Here is a 16,964-nt window from a genome sequence, read left to right on the forward strand (position 1 = left end):
ATAAGTAAATAAGCACTGAAATTTTAAAACATAATTTTGTTACTTTGCATATTTTTAAATATTAAATAAAATTTACTTTGATTATTTGATTCTCGGTGTAAATTTCGAAATATCTGCGTTAGTTATTGCTTATATTACATTTATTTATTATTCTAGCATAGGAATGTCAAAATCACTATCTATTGTTGAATGCAGATATTGCGACAAAGATACGGCACTGCTTTTGTTACAAGCCTTTTAGTTGAGCTCGCGAACCATTACTGGAATGTATATCAGCTGAATGTGTATCGAGGGCATTGTCGAATGTGGACATGCGGTGGCAGTTGCATTTCCTACAAAAGAAATCCTTTTGTCTAAAGTCCAACAGTTGTGACGAAATTGATTTCCGCTGGTGGTTAAAGTCCATTTAGACTCAATACTTTTTATCAATAGTATGCAAATGTTGTTTATCAAGTAATCAAATCCGAATGCAGCTAACATTTTTACTCACGGTGGGCAAATTAACATAACGCGTATACAAATTATGGAAATTAACTGATTAGAGGGAGTCTGTCTATATTTGACGTATCTGTTACTTAACATTGTCAGTTATCTTCCACATTAATTTTAATTACAATATTTTCTCACGAATTTTGAATTAATTTTCTCTTAAGAAAGAATCCATTTATCAATTTTAAATATTAAATATATTTTTTAATATATAATTAAATTTCTATTTATGCTGATATAAATTATAAAATCTTGTAATTTATTCGCGCCGAGATCATAAATGCTTATAATTTTTACGAATTCTCATGAATATTCGAACAGCGTATGTAGACACTAGTCCAAGGTCTCTTGTATCTTTATCTGTGATAAATAATACTACTTAATACTTACATCTAAGAAAATACTACAGAAAATAGCAATTCATCATGTTCGCCACGCCTTGTATACTTTGAAATGAGAAAGAAACGGGAATCACCGAATGTGATTCATTCCGCGAAAATCGATCTATCGTTTTACGTCACCAAGGTTACCGTTAAATAATCTTTAGCCAGTTCATAATCATGAGAAATTGACTTTAAAAATTTCAAAGAGTCTCTGGGCAAACAACTGACAAAATTTTAAGTAATTCTAAATAATTTTTACGACGATAAGTGTGATTGTCTCTCGATGCATAAGAAAATTAGCTGTCATTAACTTTATCACTTTTCGGAATTTTGAACAAATACATTATATCAACTACTCCAGAATACACTTTTAGTGCATCATGTCGAGGTAAATTTAATTTAAAAAATTATCATTCTAATATGATTGAATCAAAAAGATACTGCGTCAACGCGATTTCAAACATTTATACAAATATTTTTTTACCATTCATTATTAAAGTATTAAATTTCGTAAATAACTTTATTTGTAATCATTTTATGTAATTTATTTTTTTAGACTGCGAAAGACGGAAACGAATAAACTTTAAAAATTATTTATTAATGTGAAAAATTCCTTAAGAAGAATTTTATACACATATTTTAACCGATTTTTGTTTAAATTGAATAAATATAAAATATACTTAAAAATATATGCGCAATGTTAATCAAATAATGTTTACGTTGTTTATTAGTTGTAATAATTATCTTGGATTATTCAATAATATGCGATAACGTGCACATATTAAATTCCAGAAATTGTGATAATTCGAATCTTTCTCCACCTTGCTGTTTACCGGCATGTTCAATCCCATGCCCTGTAATTTGTTGTACTCCACCTGTAAGCTATCCCTGCATGCCTCACATGCCGCGTGTCCAATGTAGGATAGCTCGTCGGCTTCAGTCTACACCAAAACCCACTAAAGCGGTGGTATGTTTGTTATGCGAAATAATACAAATTCCTGTTTTTTTTACAATTTTTTTTCTAAGCAGAAATGCTGTACTGTGGTAACGCGAAAAATTTATCAACATGTTTATAATAGACATGTTTATATTGTATTAAATTGTGTACTTGTGATAAGATAAAATTTATTTTGCAACAGATATCACGATATCAAAATATCTCATAGCATTGCTTTAAAATTTAAAACAATTTTTCTATTGTTTTTCATTTCGAGTAAATATTTGTTGTTATCTCGTATACATTGAGATATAAAACACAGACACAGATAATATTTTATCTCATATATAAAATACATATGTATATGAGACACATGCAAATTTTTAAAATTATTTATTTGAGATTGAGATGTACGCGATTATTTTCGGCTAATATAATTACTTTCTTGAAGTAAAAGATAACTAAGAAAGAATTTTGTGAAAGATTTATCTGCCACCCTGTCCAACCTGCCCCATATCCTATCCACCAAAAATGGAAGTGACATATTTGCCGCCCTCACCACCCCCTTCGCCATCTTGCTTTTACGTTTGCAAGACGGATTGCATCCCCTGCATACCACCTTACTCAAAGCCGACAGTCATGCGCCCCTTATCTGGCAGGATACTTTGTTGTAAGTTTATTATCATATTTCTCTTTAGGAAAATTTGTTGTTAAGATTAATGTGAGTTTCTCGTTTCGCAGCACCTTGTCCCCCCGTTAGAAAGTGTTCTAATTGGCAAGTGACTGATAATTATGCAACTGCATGCAACGAAGTTGCGTCATGAGTTTATGTAAACAGCAAAAAATACGAGCTTGTTAAACAACACGCTTCAGGTGTTCGAATTAAAATTATATAGTATTGTCATGATATACTTATTAAAGTAAGTATTGTTAAGATTTTGTAAAAAATATTTCTTAAAAATTTCTAAACAGATATTTAAATAATTTTTGTAATTATTTCAACTTATTTCTCTTATCTATTTTCATGCAATTAATGCATATTATTTGTGAAAAAATTTATAATATAAATCTTCTTTTATTTGCAAGAAATGTAAAAAATGTGAATAAATTAGTGAAGTCGATTATTCGTATTCTTTCTGATAATGGAATTGGCCATAAATTGAGATAATAAAATAGACAATATCTATCTACTTTCCCTCGATGAGAAAGATATTATCAACTATTTTCAAGAGTTTTATCAAAGAAGATAAAAGTAATATTTATGATAATAAATAAGATTAATCTACATGTGTAATCTCAATATATAATAAAATCAGAAGAAACATAATTTTACCTTAACTGAATTCTTGATAAAAGATTCATAATATTATTCAAGGCAACAAATTTTATGTTATTCTGTTCTATAATTTCTGATTATTTCAACTAATTGTATTCTCATATTTTTCTGATGTATTATAAAATATTATACTTTATGCATGTACACACATATTGTTTTACAATATGTTTTATAAATTAAAAAGGTTAATATATAATTAACATGTCTTTTTATAGAAAGGGATGTTATAATACTTTCAACTTGATTGAAATAAAAAATTTCTCACTCACCGATACGTGCAATAGCAGAGTTGTACACAGCACACACATTGATCTGAAAACAAAATATTCAAATTATGTATATACATGTGTGTATGGGGAGGGGGTGTATGTGTGTCTGTATAGGGTTTTGAAAATTTTGAAAGTTTTGAAACGGTTAAATATCTCAATGCAGTTTAGAAAAAATTAGGTATTTTGCATACCTCACAGTTGCCCCGCTGTCGCCCGATGCCTCCCCGGGCCTCCTCCTCCTCTCTTGGTCCATGGTAGCACTCGCGAAACTCGCGAAAACACGAATAATTACGATCGCCCGACACTTTACACGGCACTCCCGACGCGACGCGTAAATCGCACGTGTATTTCGCGTACATTGCGCAATGAGAAAAAACGATAATCGCGAAAACTAACATCGCACGAATCAACATCCGTTCGACACTGAAGAATCTCGTAGTCAAACTCGCGCGCAGCTTATCAGCAATGCTACCTGTAACAAATAAAATAAAATAAAATATTATTATTTTAATTTTTATGACATTATTATTTTAAAATTTAATTAGCAAATTTTCCCTTTATTAATATTTTTTGACAGAAATCAGCTGATTAAAGCGTTAATTTGCTAATTAATTTTTAAAATAATATGTTATAAAAATTAAAATAATAATATGTTTTAAATAATATGTTATAATATTTTTGACAATTATCATCTAATTTGTCAAAACATATTAATCAAGAGTAAGGTATGGCTTGTGTTGTTCTAGTTAAATATAAATAAACCCTAAATATATATAAAATAAATATTTTCTGTCTTTTAATCTTTTTCGACAATTATATCTGTTAGTCAGCTGTTTTATTGTATTAATTTTACAAATAAAATTAAATATAAAAAAGATAAATTTTGCATATACTAATATCTTTATTTTAATTAAAACAAAATCGTTCTTGGTAATATATATTTCTAAGGAATTAATTTATAATTTTATAATTTTATAATACATATACTATACATACACTGTATATAATTTATGTATACTATATATATACATTTGTATATATTATATACATATATGTATATATAATATATGCTATAATATACATACAACAAATATGTATCCATGGTAACTAGTCACGCACTTGTCCCTCTTTTAACACGTCAAAACTCGCGATTTCCTTTCGGCGGTAACGCAAAATCCGATTTAAGAATTTCCCTCATCAAAACGATGACTTTTTGATAATAAGTATCGCGTTACCTAAATTTAGCATTTAAGCAAAATTAATGATAATGAAAAAGAGGTAAGAATGCTTCGAAGAATGTATGTTAAATTAATAAATTTAAAATATTTTTATTCAGTAAATTCTTCTTCAGGAAAGTCTCTGTCGAGAAGGATTCTGAGTACAAAGACACAATCGTCTGCACATCCGAGTGTGGCAAATTTGCGAGCTACTAATACGAGCCATCAGGAACATTCGCAATCTACAAAATCGCTGTCTATACAGAACTTGGACAAATCGCATTCGTTAAATAATTTGCTGAAGTCAGAAAACAATCGAAAAAAAATGCCGGATGAAATGCAACCAAAAACCAGATTCAATTCTCGAGACAGATCGAAAAAAGCACATTTCACTTCCTCGCCACGACTCAAAAGTTTTCCTGCCGAAAAGATCAAGAAATTAGACAATCAGCCAATGTTCTCTCCTGAGCCAAACAATGCTTTCATCGTACAAGACCCTCGGGAAACCTACTTCGCGAGCTCTTCCAGCAGAAGTAATAATGGTCAAGGCGATGAGTTATCTGCTAAATTATCGTCACATCAACAATTAAAAGTAAATTTTAAAAAATTGCTTTTTTCTTGATTTTAAATTAATTTATACAACATTTTGAATTAATTGTTATTTAAATTTATTATTATTAAAATTATGATTTAATTTAGTAAAACATGAAAAAAATATAAATATTTCAAATTAATTAATAATATATCAAAAAGAATGTAAAAGATATTTACACATATGTTAAATACATATAATAGATATTTAAATATATATCTTAACATATATCTTAACACACATATATGTGTTTATATAGTCTATATACATACATATACATATAAAATACGATACAAAAACTGCATTCGATTATTGTTAAATATGATTCTTCTAATGCAGAAAGATAAAGCAATTAATTCTTTTATTAATACAATTTACGTCATTTTAATTGCAGAATACATCCGACCCGGACCAGCAACAGGTTATAGTTAACCCTCAGCAGATTTGTCAAACGAATCCACACTCTGAAAACTTGCTCATTCAACCCATTGCATCTCCCGAAAAACATCCTTTCGCATCAAACATGTTCCACGGAACAGTCGTCTCTGATCGATCGCAAAACCCGTCTGCGATGATTAATCAGCCGATAATCATTCAAACTCCGACGCAAGTTGCAATGTCGCAAGCGCAACAATCTTCGAGCAATTCGCGTGCGATTATCGATCAAAATCGCAATGAATCTTCCGCTCTTGTTAATGGATACGAAAGGCAACCGATCAGCGGCCGAAACGCGATTAATCATAAACAAATTTTCATACAACCGAAGCAAACAGCGATCGTACAGGACGCAAATGCGCGGCTAAGTGATCGATGTGCCAATAACTGTCAAAATGTCTATCATGCTCACAATCAGTTGCATAATACATTTCAGCAAAATCCTCAACAGATCAATGAACAAATGCAGCACAACGCGTACCATCAAATATTGCCGCAAGCGCTCAATCAAATGCAACCACCAATATTCGATCAGCAACAACATCTACATAATAATTCAGAAACATTTCATGGTCATTACAATCAACAATTATCTGCTACGCAAGTTTCTGGACATGGAATGACTTCACCGCAAGACAAGACAGTGAGTCAAATGAGATTGCTACAACATAATTTGCCTATCCATAACCAGAATCTTCGATATCCTGTCAATTTTCAACCGGCATGGCCGCAAAATGATCGATGGATACAAACGACAAATCAGCAACACCTGCATCAACAATTTCCGCAACAATGGCAATATTATCATCAAAATACTAATTTCAATCAGAAAGATTCTAGAAACCAAGATCAATTTAATCCATCACAGAATCATAAATCTATTAATCGGCAATCGGCCGCGGAAACTTACAATCAACAAAATGATGGAAAAAAGAAGGTGCAATTCACACCTGACATGATACGCGATCAGGAATTATTGGTTTCCACCATGAGGCAACAAGGTATACCTGAAGAGGTCATGCGCCGTCAATTTGCAGCATTACTGAATGAACAACAAAAGTATCTGATTTATCTCACGCAATTTCAACAGCATGAAGATATTCCAGATATAAAAAAAATTCGACTTACGCAAAGAAGAATAGAGAAAGAAGAAAAACCGGAATGGATGATGCATATTACGCCGCCGCGAATATCCTACAATGAGATTGAAAGAATAAAGGCACAACAGAGAAATCAGAAGAAACAATATCTAACGAATAATCAATTGCCGGAAGAAATTAATAAGACAATATCTGCTCGACAACAAGATTATTGTCAACAGAAAAAGCAAGAAATAAGCGATCAGGCTATTATGCCTCAACAGATGTACGTTCAGATGAATCCTCATAATCCTCATCAATTATGGCAGCAACAGATGATTAACTGGCCATATAAAAATAATCATCAAATTTCGTGTGGTTATACAGCCTGTAATCCTTATAGTCATCAGCAAAATATGTTAAATAATACATATCATCAAGCAAACCCGACTTTTAACAAATATATACCATATAACATTCGTTATAATCCATATTATTTGCATTCTGAGCAACAGAAAATTTGGCACAAGGAACATAATCCAAATTCATCGAATTCGATTGACAATCAGATAATGTCAATGAATTCTGCACGTTTCGAGCAGAATAAAAGATCCAGCGAACCTTCTAGCTTGCTAAAAATGCGGATGTACAAAGAAGTGATTCGTCCTCAGAAGTGCAATAACGGCTTGCAGAATCCAGACACTATACAGAAAGTGCTGGAAACACTGAAGAATCCGTCGAGTAAAAAAGGCCTTGAATATCTAGCTAATATGATCAAGAAGAAATCCACCGTCAGACTGAATGGTGTTCAAAATTCTAACGAAATCCCGGCAGATATGCAAACGCGACGTGTAGAAACGTCCCCGCAGTCTCAGAAAAAAATCTCGGCAAACGGTTTGGAGAACAAAAGAAATCCTAATAATTCTATGCCGTGTATCCTGCGACCTAAGACAATAAACGAGCCCGCGATGATGGAATATCCGCAACAGAGACAAAACGCGAGAATTTACAGCGTGCAAGCCGAAAAGGAAAACGGCGCGGTAGCAATCAACGGCGATCAACAACAATGGAATTCGAGAGACGCAGTTTCCCCGCAAGACGCGAGATCGATTCCTTACGATCGACAGAATGTACCTGTAGCACAAGGACTTCACGACGAGAACATCATGACCTTCCAATACGCGAATGCTCCACCTCAACATTATTACCAGACGCAGCAATACTATCTAAACGGTCAGAATTTGGTCGGCCACAATGGCGGCCAGGGCGACGTTGCGAGCATGCGACGACCGGATGCACCGGGCGCGATGAGAATCGATCGCCCCGGCGGTGACACCGGTGAGAAACCGAACGCCCAAAGGACGACGAAACACGCGGTTGTGCAAGCGATGCAGGGAACGAACGTTTACGGCCAACCGGAAATCCGCGAGACAAGGACCATCGGAGGTATCACGTACCTCCTCGCCAGGAAGCCCGAATGTGCCCGCAAAAATCTCGCCATTTCGCCCGATAAATTAATCGCGAGCAGACACTTGCAACCCCCGAGGATATTTTAATTTGCTCGGCAACGAGTCTCGTCTTGCCGAAATGGAGTTTAATTTTTAACTCTACGTGCGTTAGAATTACGAAAGATAATTCTGCATCTCCTTACAATGTTGAATGTGCAAATTTTTTAAATTATTTTTTAGAATTTTTCTTATTTTGTATAATTATTTTATATATATTTTATTACGCTTTTACATCTAATAGTGAATTCGATAAATAATAAAAGTTCAAAATTATTCATCACATTCTAACGCAAGAGAGTTAAAATATATGATTTTTTAATTTATATATTTGTATATATATATAACTCTATATTTTCTTTCTATATTTAAATTATTTAATTAAAACAAAGTTATTTATACGAATAATATAGCAAATTCATTATATGATAAAATTATATAGCAAATTCATTATATGATAAATTCAGAATTAAGTAATAAGCTCTTTTTATGTTATATTTATTTGTTATGTCATGTTTTTTTATATTAATGTGCCTTGTAACTTTGCCATTTAATTTTCTGATTTTATTTATATTATATATATTTTTATATACGTTGAAAAACATTCTATTTCTCGATGTATTGTATTGTGTTCATATTTTCAAGCATAAAATACTATCTAGAAATGTTCACAATTTTGAGAATGTAATAAATAAGTATTTAAAGCTGTGTCAAAACTTATATATTCTGTTGCAATAATAAATTTATTACTTTCTCTTTCTTTCCCTTTAATGTCATATAATATAATAGATCTAACCATAAATAATTTTTATCATGAAAGAATTGATAAATAGGACTTACATGTTAATTTAATTAGATTAGATAAATAATATAGTACGAAGTAAGCGATACAATACGAAATCGATTATTAAGTGTGACAGGGAAACATTTTTCAATATCCATCTTTCAATTTTTAGTGCATAAGATATTTTTTATATACTGGTATTAAAATTTATGTAAAATTTACCAAGTATATTTAACATGGGCAAGCAAAGGCGAAATTTTATGGATGAAATGTATCATATTATACGCGAAATAGAAAGCTTGTAAGTATATATTTGCAATTTCTATTGATATATTTTGCTGAAATTAATCATTTATTAATAGAATATGTCCGATCAAATAAGGATTTCGAATACATTTATGAAATAGATAGATATTCACAGAATGTTCCCTCCTTCTTGTTCGCTAGAAAACCCGAGCCCGAAGTGTGCAACGTGAGCTGCCCCCCTTTAGGATGTCCCCTAGGACCCTGTCCGGGGATGTGCTGTTCAAAAGGAATCTGTGATCCTTGTTGCGTGTCGAAGATGCCACGCGATCCTTTGCCTCGTTGCTACGTGCCATGTTGTTTAAAAAACTATGCACGTAATGTGAATCGCTCGGCGTATCCCTGCGGTTCTTCATCGATATAGACATAAATCGAGAAATTCAAACTCTCCGAAGTGGCACTTATTCCAATCCTGCTCGTCGCTGTCAATCAGGATTTCAACAGAATCCTTGTCCTCCCCCTTATAATCTTATATCGATTGTATCGCCTTGCACCGCGGAATCAATAATTCGGAACGCGTAGTTTCGAAATAAAAATAAAATCTGTTAATTATATAATATGGAGAAAAATAGTTTTCATTTTATTAAATAAATTAAATCAAAGAATCCAGATTGCCTGAGAAAAAATTGTATTTTTACTTTCACTCTTTCATTATTATAATGCTTTTGTATAATTTTATAATTTATTTTATTACATTAATTTTATTTTTATAACTTTTTTGCATAATTGCATTATTTCATTACATCTCTGCTTTTTTGACTATTGAAATTATATTAATTTAAATCTATATGAGAAAGCTTATAATATGTATGCTTCGATGCATTTCTATTTCTGGAAATGTGAATTATTTTGTCAATGATTGACAGTCAATCTTAAATGAGGTTGACAAAATAATCAAATCGACAAAAATCGATTTTAGATATCAGATGCAGTCTGTAGTAACATATTCTACTATTTTCAGTACGTACTATTTTCAATGATATTTTGATTAATAATAGTCGATTATTTTAATTACAATTAACAATCAATAGAATCTATTCAAAGAGAAAGAGAGAGTTGCAAAATATCTTCATAGAATATTAATTGTAAAGAATGGGTGAGGAGAAGAAAAGTCTGACTACATGTTATCCAATTATACACAAGTCTGTGGAAATATTAACGGTTTTAACCGGTATAAAATCATGCGATCAGAGAGAACAAGAAGTTAGTTTCAAATGTAGAATAGTTTATGTATAGAGAATCTCTCATATCTATGCAACGTTTATCAATTTCATTAATGTTCTTGCAGCATGACATGACTCCTTCGGAATACATCAAACAGATGCTGATGAGCACTCAAGAGAGGATCGATTATTTACTAAAACCAGGTCGCAGCATAAACATACGGCCTTTGTACGACAATTGCGAAAGTCAATGCTTTAAAGCTACACCCCGCATTGTTCTCTTTCAACAATTCGTTCCTGGCAACGTATACAATGTGATGCTCACAATTCGAAACGTGACAAAAGTAAAAGTCTTATCTATTCTAAAATTTTAATGCATTATACACAATTCAAATTATGCGTTATGCCTCAAGTTATACAATATTCACGAGTTTAACCCCGAATCCTCCTTTTTAAATGTCATTTCGCAGACGTTGCGACACCTGAAGATCTCGCGCTGTCCCGATCCCTTCTTTTCCGTGGAATATCACGGATCGAATTATAATACTATAGTAGCACCAGGACTCGTTCACATTTATAACGTCAGGTTCAACCCGGCGGAGAAACGAGACTACGAATATCGTATTGAGTTTATCAACGATACCGAAATCTTTGCGGTGCCAGTTATCGGTGAGGGGAAATAAACTACGTTTATTATACAATTATTATACATACAATGCAATTATTGTACGTATGTACCGGAGCACGTAACACGGAATAATATAGGTCAAGTTAATATTATTCTAGCTATCGGCCCGAGACCTATTCTAGATATCCCCGATCGAATCGAAATACCAGCCACCGCAGTGAAAATTCCCTCCTCGAAGACTATTTTGGTACGCAACGTAGGAGATATGCCGGCAATCTTCAATTTTTGCTCAGATAAGTATGTTAGATTTGGTTAAAAAATTTTATAACAAAATTTAATATACTTAAGTTTATAAATTGTAATATATAAAATAAAAAGATTTTAAAATAATATTTCATACTTTTCTAAAATACATTAAACAAAATTACTTATTACACGAAAGAATGATTTTTTTTTTTATATAAATGATTATATTTGATGATAATCTATATTTGAATCTATATAACATTTTATGTTATATATATGTATATAAAAAATATTATATATATATATATATATAATTTATGAATATGTTTCAGTCCATATTTCTCCGTCGAACCGTCAAAAGGCATATTAGAGGAAGAAGAAACGATGCAACTTACTGCGAACTTTTTATCCGAGAAATCTGGCGAGTTTAAAGCAAAGCTTTTTCTTAATTATGAATCAGGTACTTACAAGCAATTAACTATGTAAAAAAGAAAGAGTATTGATATTAAACTTAATAATAACTTATAGTAATTTTATGTATTAATAAGATTAACTTTTGCATGAAAAAACATGTATTTATCGTAACGCAATATAAATGTAATGCATTATAAATTATTGACAGGAGAAAAGCTTTGCTTAAAATTACGGAGCTCAGCGATAAACTGCACGATTCGAATTGATAGAGGTAGTGTAAGAATGGAAGACACTTATTTAGGTTTGTCTAGAAGCAAGCTCTTAACGATTCATAATAGAAGCGACTATGTCGTGAAATTCCAATGGATGTGTTTCAGAAACAAAAATACCGATATACAACGAAAGGAAGAGTAAGCGTAAATAATTATTTATCGCGAAAAGCTTTTCATATTTGTCCATTTTTATGATTTCTCAATTCTTTTGTGACAGATATAAAACATTATTTCAACTAGTGCACAATGTGGAGATGGTGCGTTGTGTCAGTCTCGTTCATTACAATATTTGCCTGCCAGATATTCACGAGCTTGTCTGCCAGCGGATTTACACGGACGAGATTGCTTCCTTGATAAATGAGAATTTCCACTACAATCATATGTCCTTCCTTCTAATGCCTGAGGTGAGCTTTTGTGATAATTTTCACAGCTCTTGTAATTTGATAACGTTATATATTCTAATTATATGATAATTATCTTGCTTATTTTTTTGTTCTTTATTAAAAAGTATATCAGGAATATTTTTTAAATTCTAATATCTTTGAATTTCTTTTTTTCATTTGTAAAACATAATTTAAATTACTATTAGTTGCAAAAATAATGTACAATATTTAAAAAAAAATATTTTTATAACGAATATTTACTATAAAAAAATATTTAAATAAATATTGAGATTCTATATAGAATATTATAAATTTTTAATTAATATTTAGTATTCCGTCTGATTTTAATATTCTTTCTATGTCCCAAATGTACTTTTTTCAGAAAGGCGAAATTTGGCCTCAATCTTCCGCAGATATTACGGTGTTTTTTCGAGCCATGGAAGTAGGGGAAATATCGAGCGTCGCTTATCTCGAAGTCACAGGTCGTGAGGATAGAATACCCCTGAGGTTACAAAAAAATTAATATAACATTATTTTTAGAAACTTTTTCGTCTTAGAATTCTTTCCCTAATTTTTCGTTTCAATGGTAGTCTTTACGGAACAGGCAAAGGACCAGTTTTCCATCTCAATGTAATCACTATCGACGTTAAGAATATTTTCCTGTGTTCTGTGCATAATTACGAGGTAGTCTAATAAATTTATTTACATATAAAAAATTTATTTAAAAATTAATAAGAGACTTTATCAAAAATATATTCTTATTAAATTTCTAAAATGTTATGCGACATTATTAGACATTCTGTGATAGATTTATTTATTGAAAATTGATACTATTAGAAATTATTTTTCTTGTATTTGTAGGTATACAAAAGTAAAGTTGCATGGTAAATTATAGGAACTTGAATTATTTGTAATCTGTTCCAGATTATAGCGGCAAATAAAGGGCATATTTGTGGTACGTTAGTTTATAAAGCAAGACCAACAGATTTTGGTGGTACTATTAATGTTACTCCATGCGCTCTAATATTGAAACCAGACGAGTATAAATCATTTAATTTATCATTTACTTCAAATCGGAAAGGAGACTTTATAGAGCGAATCGACTTTGTCGTTAAAGAGAGTTTGGAAGTATTATCCTTTCATATCAAGTACGATATTTGAATTTGACAATTGTTACCAAACCAAAAATTCATATTTTGTGATTCTTTGAATAATTATAGATTTTTGTAATAATTGTAAACATTATAATGTATAATTATATTGTATATATGTGTGTGTGTGTGTGATGTTTTTTAATTTATTAAAAATATGTAAAATTATTTCTTCTTTGTTATAAGTAGCATTTTAAAATATCATTTTTCCAATATTTTCTTACAACAATTTATTTTAATTTTAATATTGCACACACACACTTTAGAAGTTTATTTTTAATTTATCATAAATTTTAATATAAATTTTATAAAAATGATAATATATAATTTTTTTATTTATAGAGGATGCATCATATGCCCAACATTACATTTTGACAAGAATAGTCTTGATTTCGGCGCAATTGCCTTAGGTATACTTGTCATAATTAATGCAGTTCAATTAAAAACAGCAGTTTTATGCACACCTTTGCAGGGTTTAGCAAAAAACAAGAATTAAATCTTCGTAATTTATCCTTGGTTCCGGTTTCGTTTAGCGTAACTATGATGGAAGATGGAGATCAGACACCTCTGACTTACGAAGAGTTCGCTCTATCTGAAGCGAAACCAAGTTTCCCGACTAATCCTCGCGAGTTTACAATTACTCCACAGAAAGGAATAGTGCAAGCGCATAGTTCACTTAAACTAAGGGTAAAATAATAACGTCTTTGAACATGTAGCTTATAACGAGATTTGCACGGAAAAGGCTAATTTGCGTATTTTTAAAATTACATTTTATATACATAGAATTTATGTATCCAAGTAATAATAATACAATAGACAAATATATTAGGCTTTTGGGCACTAATGCACGTGTTAGAAAATACAATACACTTCTCTTAATATTCTTTTTTGTCTTCATAGTTTACAAGTAGAAGAATAAACTAACATAAAAGAAATGTATTGTATTTTCTAATATATATTAATAATACTCGAAGATTCGTATTTGTCTATCGTTTTATTATCATCACTTAAATTTATTCCGAGGAAACGAGAATTACTATATAGAATTAATATTTATTTTCCTTAATTATTTTTCAATTCGTTTGAAACTAAATAATTAATATAGCGTTTTATGACTCTACATTAAAATATAGGTGACATATACAGCAAACATAGTTCGAAGTGGACGCTCGAATATTCGAGTAGACATGTGGGATTCTGACTCGGATCTAGTAATGTTACCGATCTCGTTTCGTGGTGCTATTCCCTCTCTATCGATTAAACCCGCGGAGATTTCTATTAGATTTGCTTTCATCAACTTCTCTTACGCTCGTTCTATTAACGTAGAGAACAATTCTGACTTGGATGGATACTTCTATATAATACCGCAGGCGGTAATTATTAAACTAATTTCGAAAGCTAAGCTTAGCAACAGCACATCGCTCTGTTCAGTATACATGTTATTAAGAACATGTTATTAAATAGTGTAACTATTGTAAGCTAAGCGTAATAATTTTGTTCTTTAGGTATCCGAGAATATACCTGTAGTATGTTCACTATCATCCTATCAAGGTTTTTTAAAAGCACGACAATCGAAAACAATCGACGCCACTATCATCACCAAAGTTCTGGGCACACAAACAACTACGTTAAAGTACAATAATCAATATAATATTCTTTGAAATATGAAAGTTATATATAAATTAGAATGAAAGTTATTTGAAATAATGTTTTATCTTCTAATAAAAAAAATTAAGAAAAAAAATCTCGATTTTTAAAAAATATTTATATAGAATATTATATATTTCTCATTTAAAAACTTTATTGTACTTTTTTTCATTTCAGTATGCTAACAATGGGTAAGGAGATTCCAATTACATCTTGTACGATTATATGTATTGGTCAAGGACCAGTAATATCCGTGCAACCTACTTCTCTCAATTTCGGAGAGATACAAGTGCTTCAAAATAAAGTCATGAATTTTCGCATAATTAACGACTCGCCGATACCAGCGCAATTCAAATTAATATCAGTAAATATTTTCCGAATGAATGCTTTAAACAATGCGTTTACAGAATATACAAAAAAAGGAGAAAAATTATGTTGTAAAATTATCTTATTATTATTGCTCAGCGTAAAAAGAAAGCATCATGGCTTGTCGAGCCAGCCTCTGGTGAAATTGAACCAAACGGATCTATGGAAATTGAAGTCAAAATATTTTTATGCGACACTGGTAAATACATTGACAATATAATCGTGCATGTCATCAACAGTCGATCGATTCCCGTTAATGTAGTTGCGACTGGGATCGGTTGTAATGTCGTTTTTGAGCCACAAATATTTCCAATATTTGACTTGGGTTTTCTCTTTAGGTAAAGAATATTGAGAGAATGTTAACTATATATATATAATTTTAATGATCAAACATTAGTAAGAATTATTTTCTATAAATACATTGCTTTAATATAAAAAGTGTATATTTTTTACTATTCAATAATTTTAACAGCCATCAAAACCATAGTCTGCCAATAATAATGAAAAACTTTGGCTCGCGTCATTACCAAATAATATGGTCAAACGATCCAGAAGTGCGCATTCAACGAAGCCAAGGATGGCCAACGTAATATAAGCTTTATTGCAACAATTTAAATTTTGCCATAACATGCTAAAAATTGTATATTATAGTAGGAAGTTTCAGATTGAACCACTCACTGTAGAAATTCCAGCTAATGGTTCTAATGTAGTTCAATGCAAAATATGCTGGGACGTGTAAGTTCCTATTAGATTTATATTATAATCTTTATTCTTAATTATTAATATACATATATAGATTAACAAAAATAATTTTAATTAAAATCAAAAAATTATAGTCGTCAAGTTTTCCCAGTTTTCTTAAAATCGTAATTTTAAATTTACAATTTTATATCAAAGAACTTTTTCTATATAATGTTTTTGCAATTTTATAATTACAATTTTTAATATTAATATTATAAATATGTTTTTTATATTAAAGCAATGAGATTTTGATAGAAGATTGGTACATATTCGGACAGATTTCTGGACAAGGAAAACGAGAATTGATTGGAACTTCTGTATTTAAAGCCACTTTTACGGAGCCACGAATCGCGTTCAACAAAAAAGAGTTAACGTTTCGCATTGATATATGTCCCGAGGGAGAAGAATTGCAACAGACAGGTAGAGAAAATTGTAATGTAGTGTTCGAAACTTTTTAACGAGATAAATTATCCGGAAAAATTATACAATTTAATACTCCATATTCATGTAAAGCATTTACGAAGTACTTTGATGTTAGAGTTGATTTTATGTAATAATTAAAAAACTTTTATATTATTTAAATTTAGATATAATTTTATATGTATAAAACATTATGCTAAATAA

The 16,964-nt window shown here is 30.8% G+C and overlaps 3 protein-coding genes across 3 annotated transcripts; all 3 read left to right on the plus strand.

The window, feature by feature from the left end:
• The first annotated feature begins 43 nt into the window (after positions 1 to 43).
• LOC145938435 (uncharacterized) lies at positions 44 to 2,667 on the plus strand. Its single transcript, XM_083042076.1, has 3 exons — positions 44 to 1,839; positions 2,293 to 2,479; positions 2,551 to 2,667. The coding sequence occupies exons 1-3, from the start codon at positions 1,765 to 1,767 to the stop codon at positions 2,631 to 2,633; spliced, it is 345 nt and encodes a 114-aa protein (XP_082898202.1). The 5' UTR covers positions 44 to 1,764; the 3' UTR covers positions 2,634 to 2,667.
• A 2,014-nt stretch (positions 2,668 to 4,681) lies between these two features.
• Positions 4,682 to 8,293, plus strand: LOC145938075 (uncharacterized). Its single transcript, XM_083041439.1, is given in 4 exon segments — positions 4,682 to 4,692; positions 4,766 to 4,805; positions 4,807 to 5,223; positions 5,618 to 8,293. Coding segments are annotated over 4 exon segments (3,144 nt in total).
• Positions 8,294 to 10,421: 2,128 nt separating this feature from the next.
• On the plus strand, positions 10,422 to 15,941 carry LOC145939141 (hydrocephalus-inducing protein-like). Its single transcript, XM_083043341.1, has 16 exons — positions 10,422 to 10,532; positions 10,618 to 10,836; positions 10,963 to 11,161; positions 11,279 to 11,417; positions 11,699 to 11,826; positions 11,989 to 12,190; positions 12,270 to 12,456; positions 12,818 to 12,942; positions 13,026 to 13,119; positions 13,360 to 13,583; positions 13,929 to 13,996; positions 14,059 to 14,273; positions 14,720 to 14,959; positions 15,092 to 15,219; positions 15,411 to 15,597; positions 15,699 to 15,941. Exons 1-16 carry the CDS (start codon positions 10,422 to 10,424, stop codon positions 15,939 to 15,941), a joined length of 2,709 nt encoding a protein of 902 aa, XP_082899467.1.
• The last annotated feature ends 1,023 nt before the right edge of the window (positions 15,942 to 16,964 follow it).

The sequence above is a fragment of the Prenolepis imparis genome, unplaced genomic scaffold, assembly GCF_030444845.1.
Source record: "Prenolepis imparis isolate NDT839.2.m4 unplaced genomic scaffold, iyPreImpa1.0 SCAF_7, whole genome shotgun sequence".
In the NCBI taxonomy this organism is placed as follows: domain Eukaryota; kingdom Metazoa; phylum Arthropoda; class Insecta; order Hymenoptera; family Formicidae; genus Prenolepis; species Prenolepis imparis.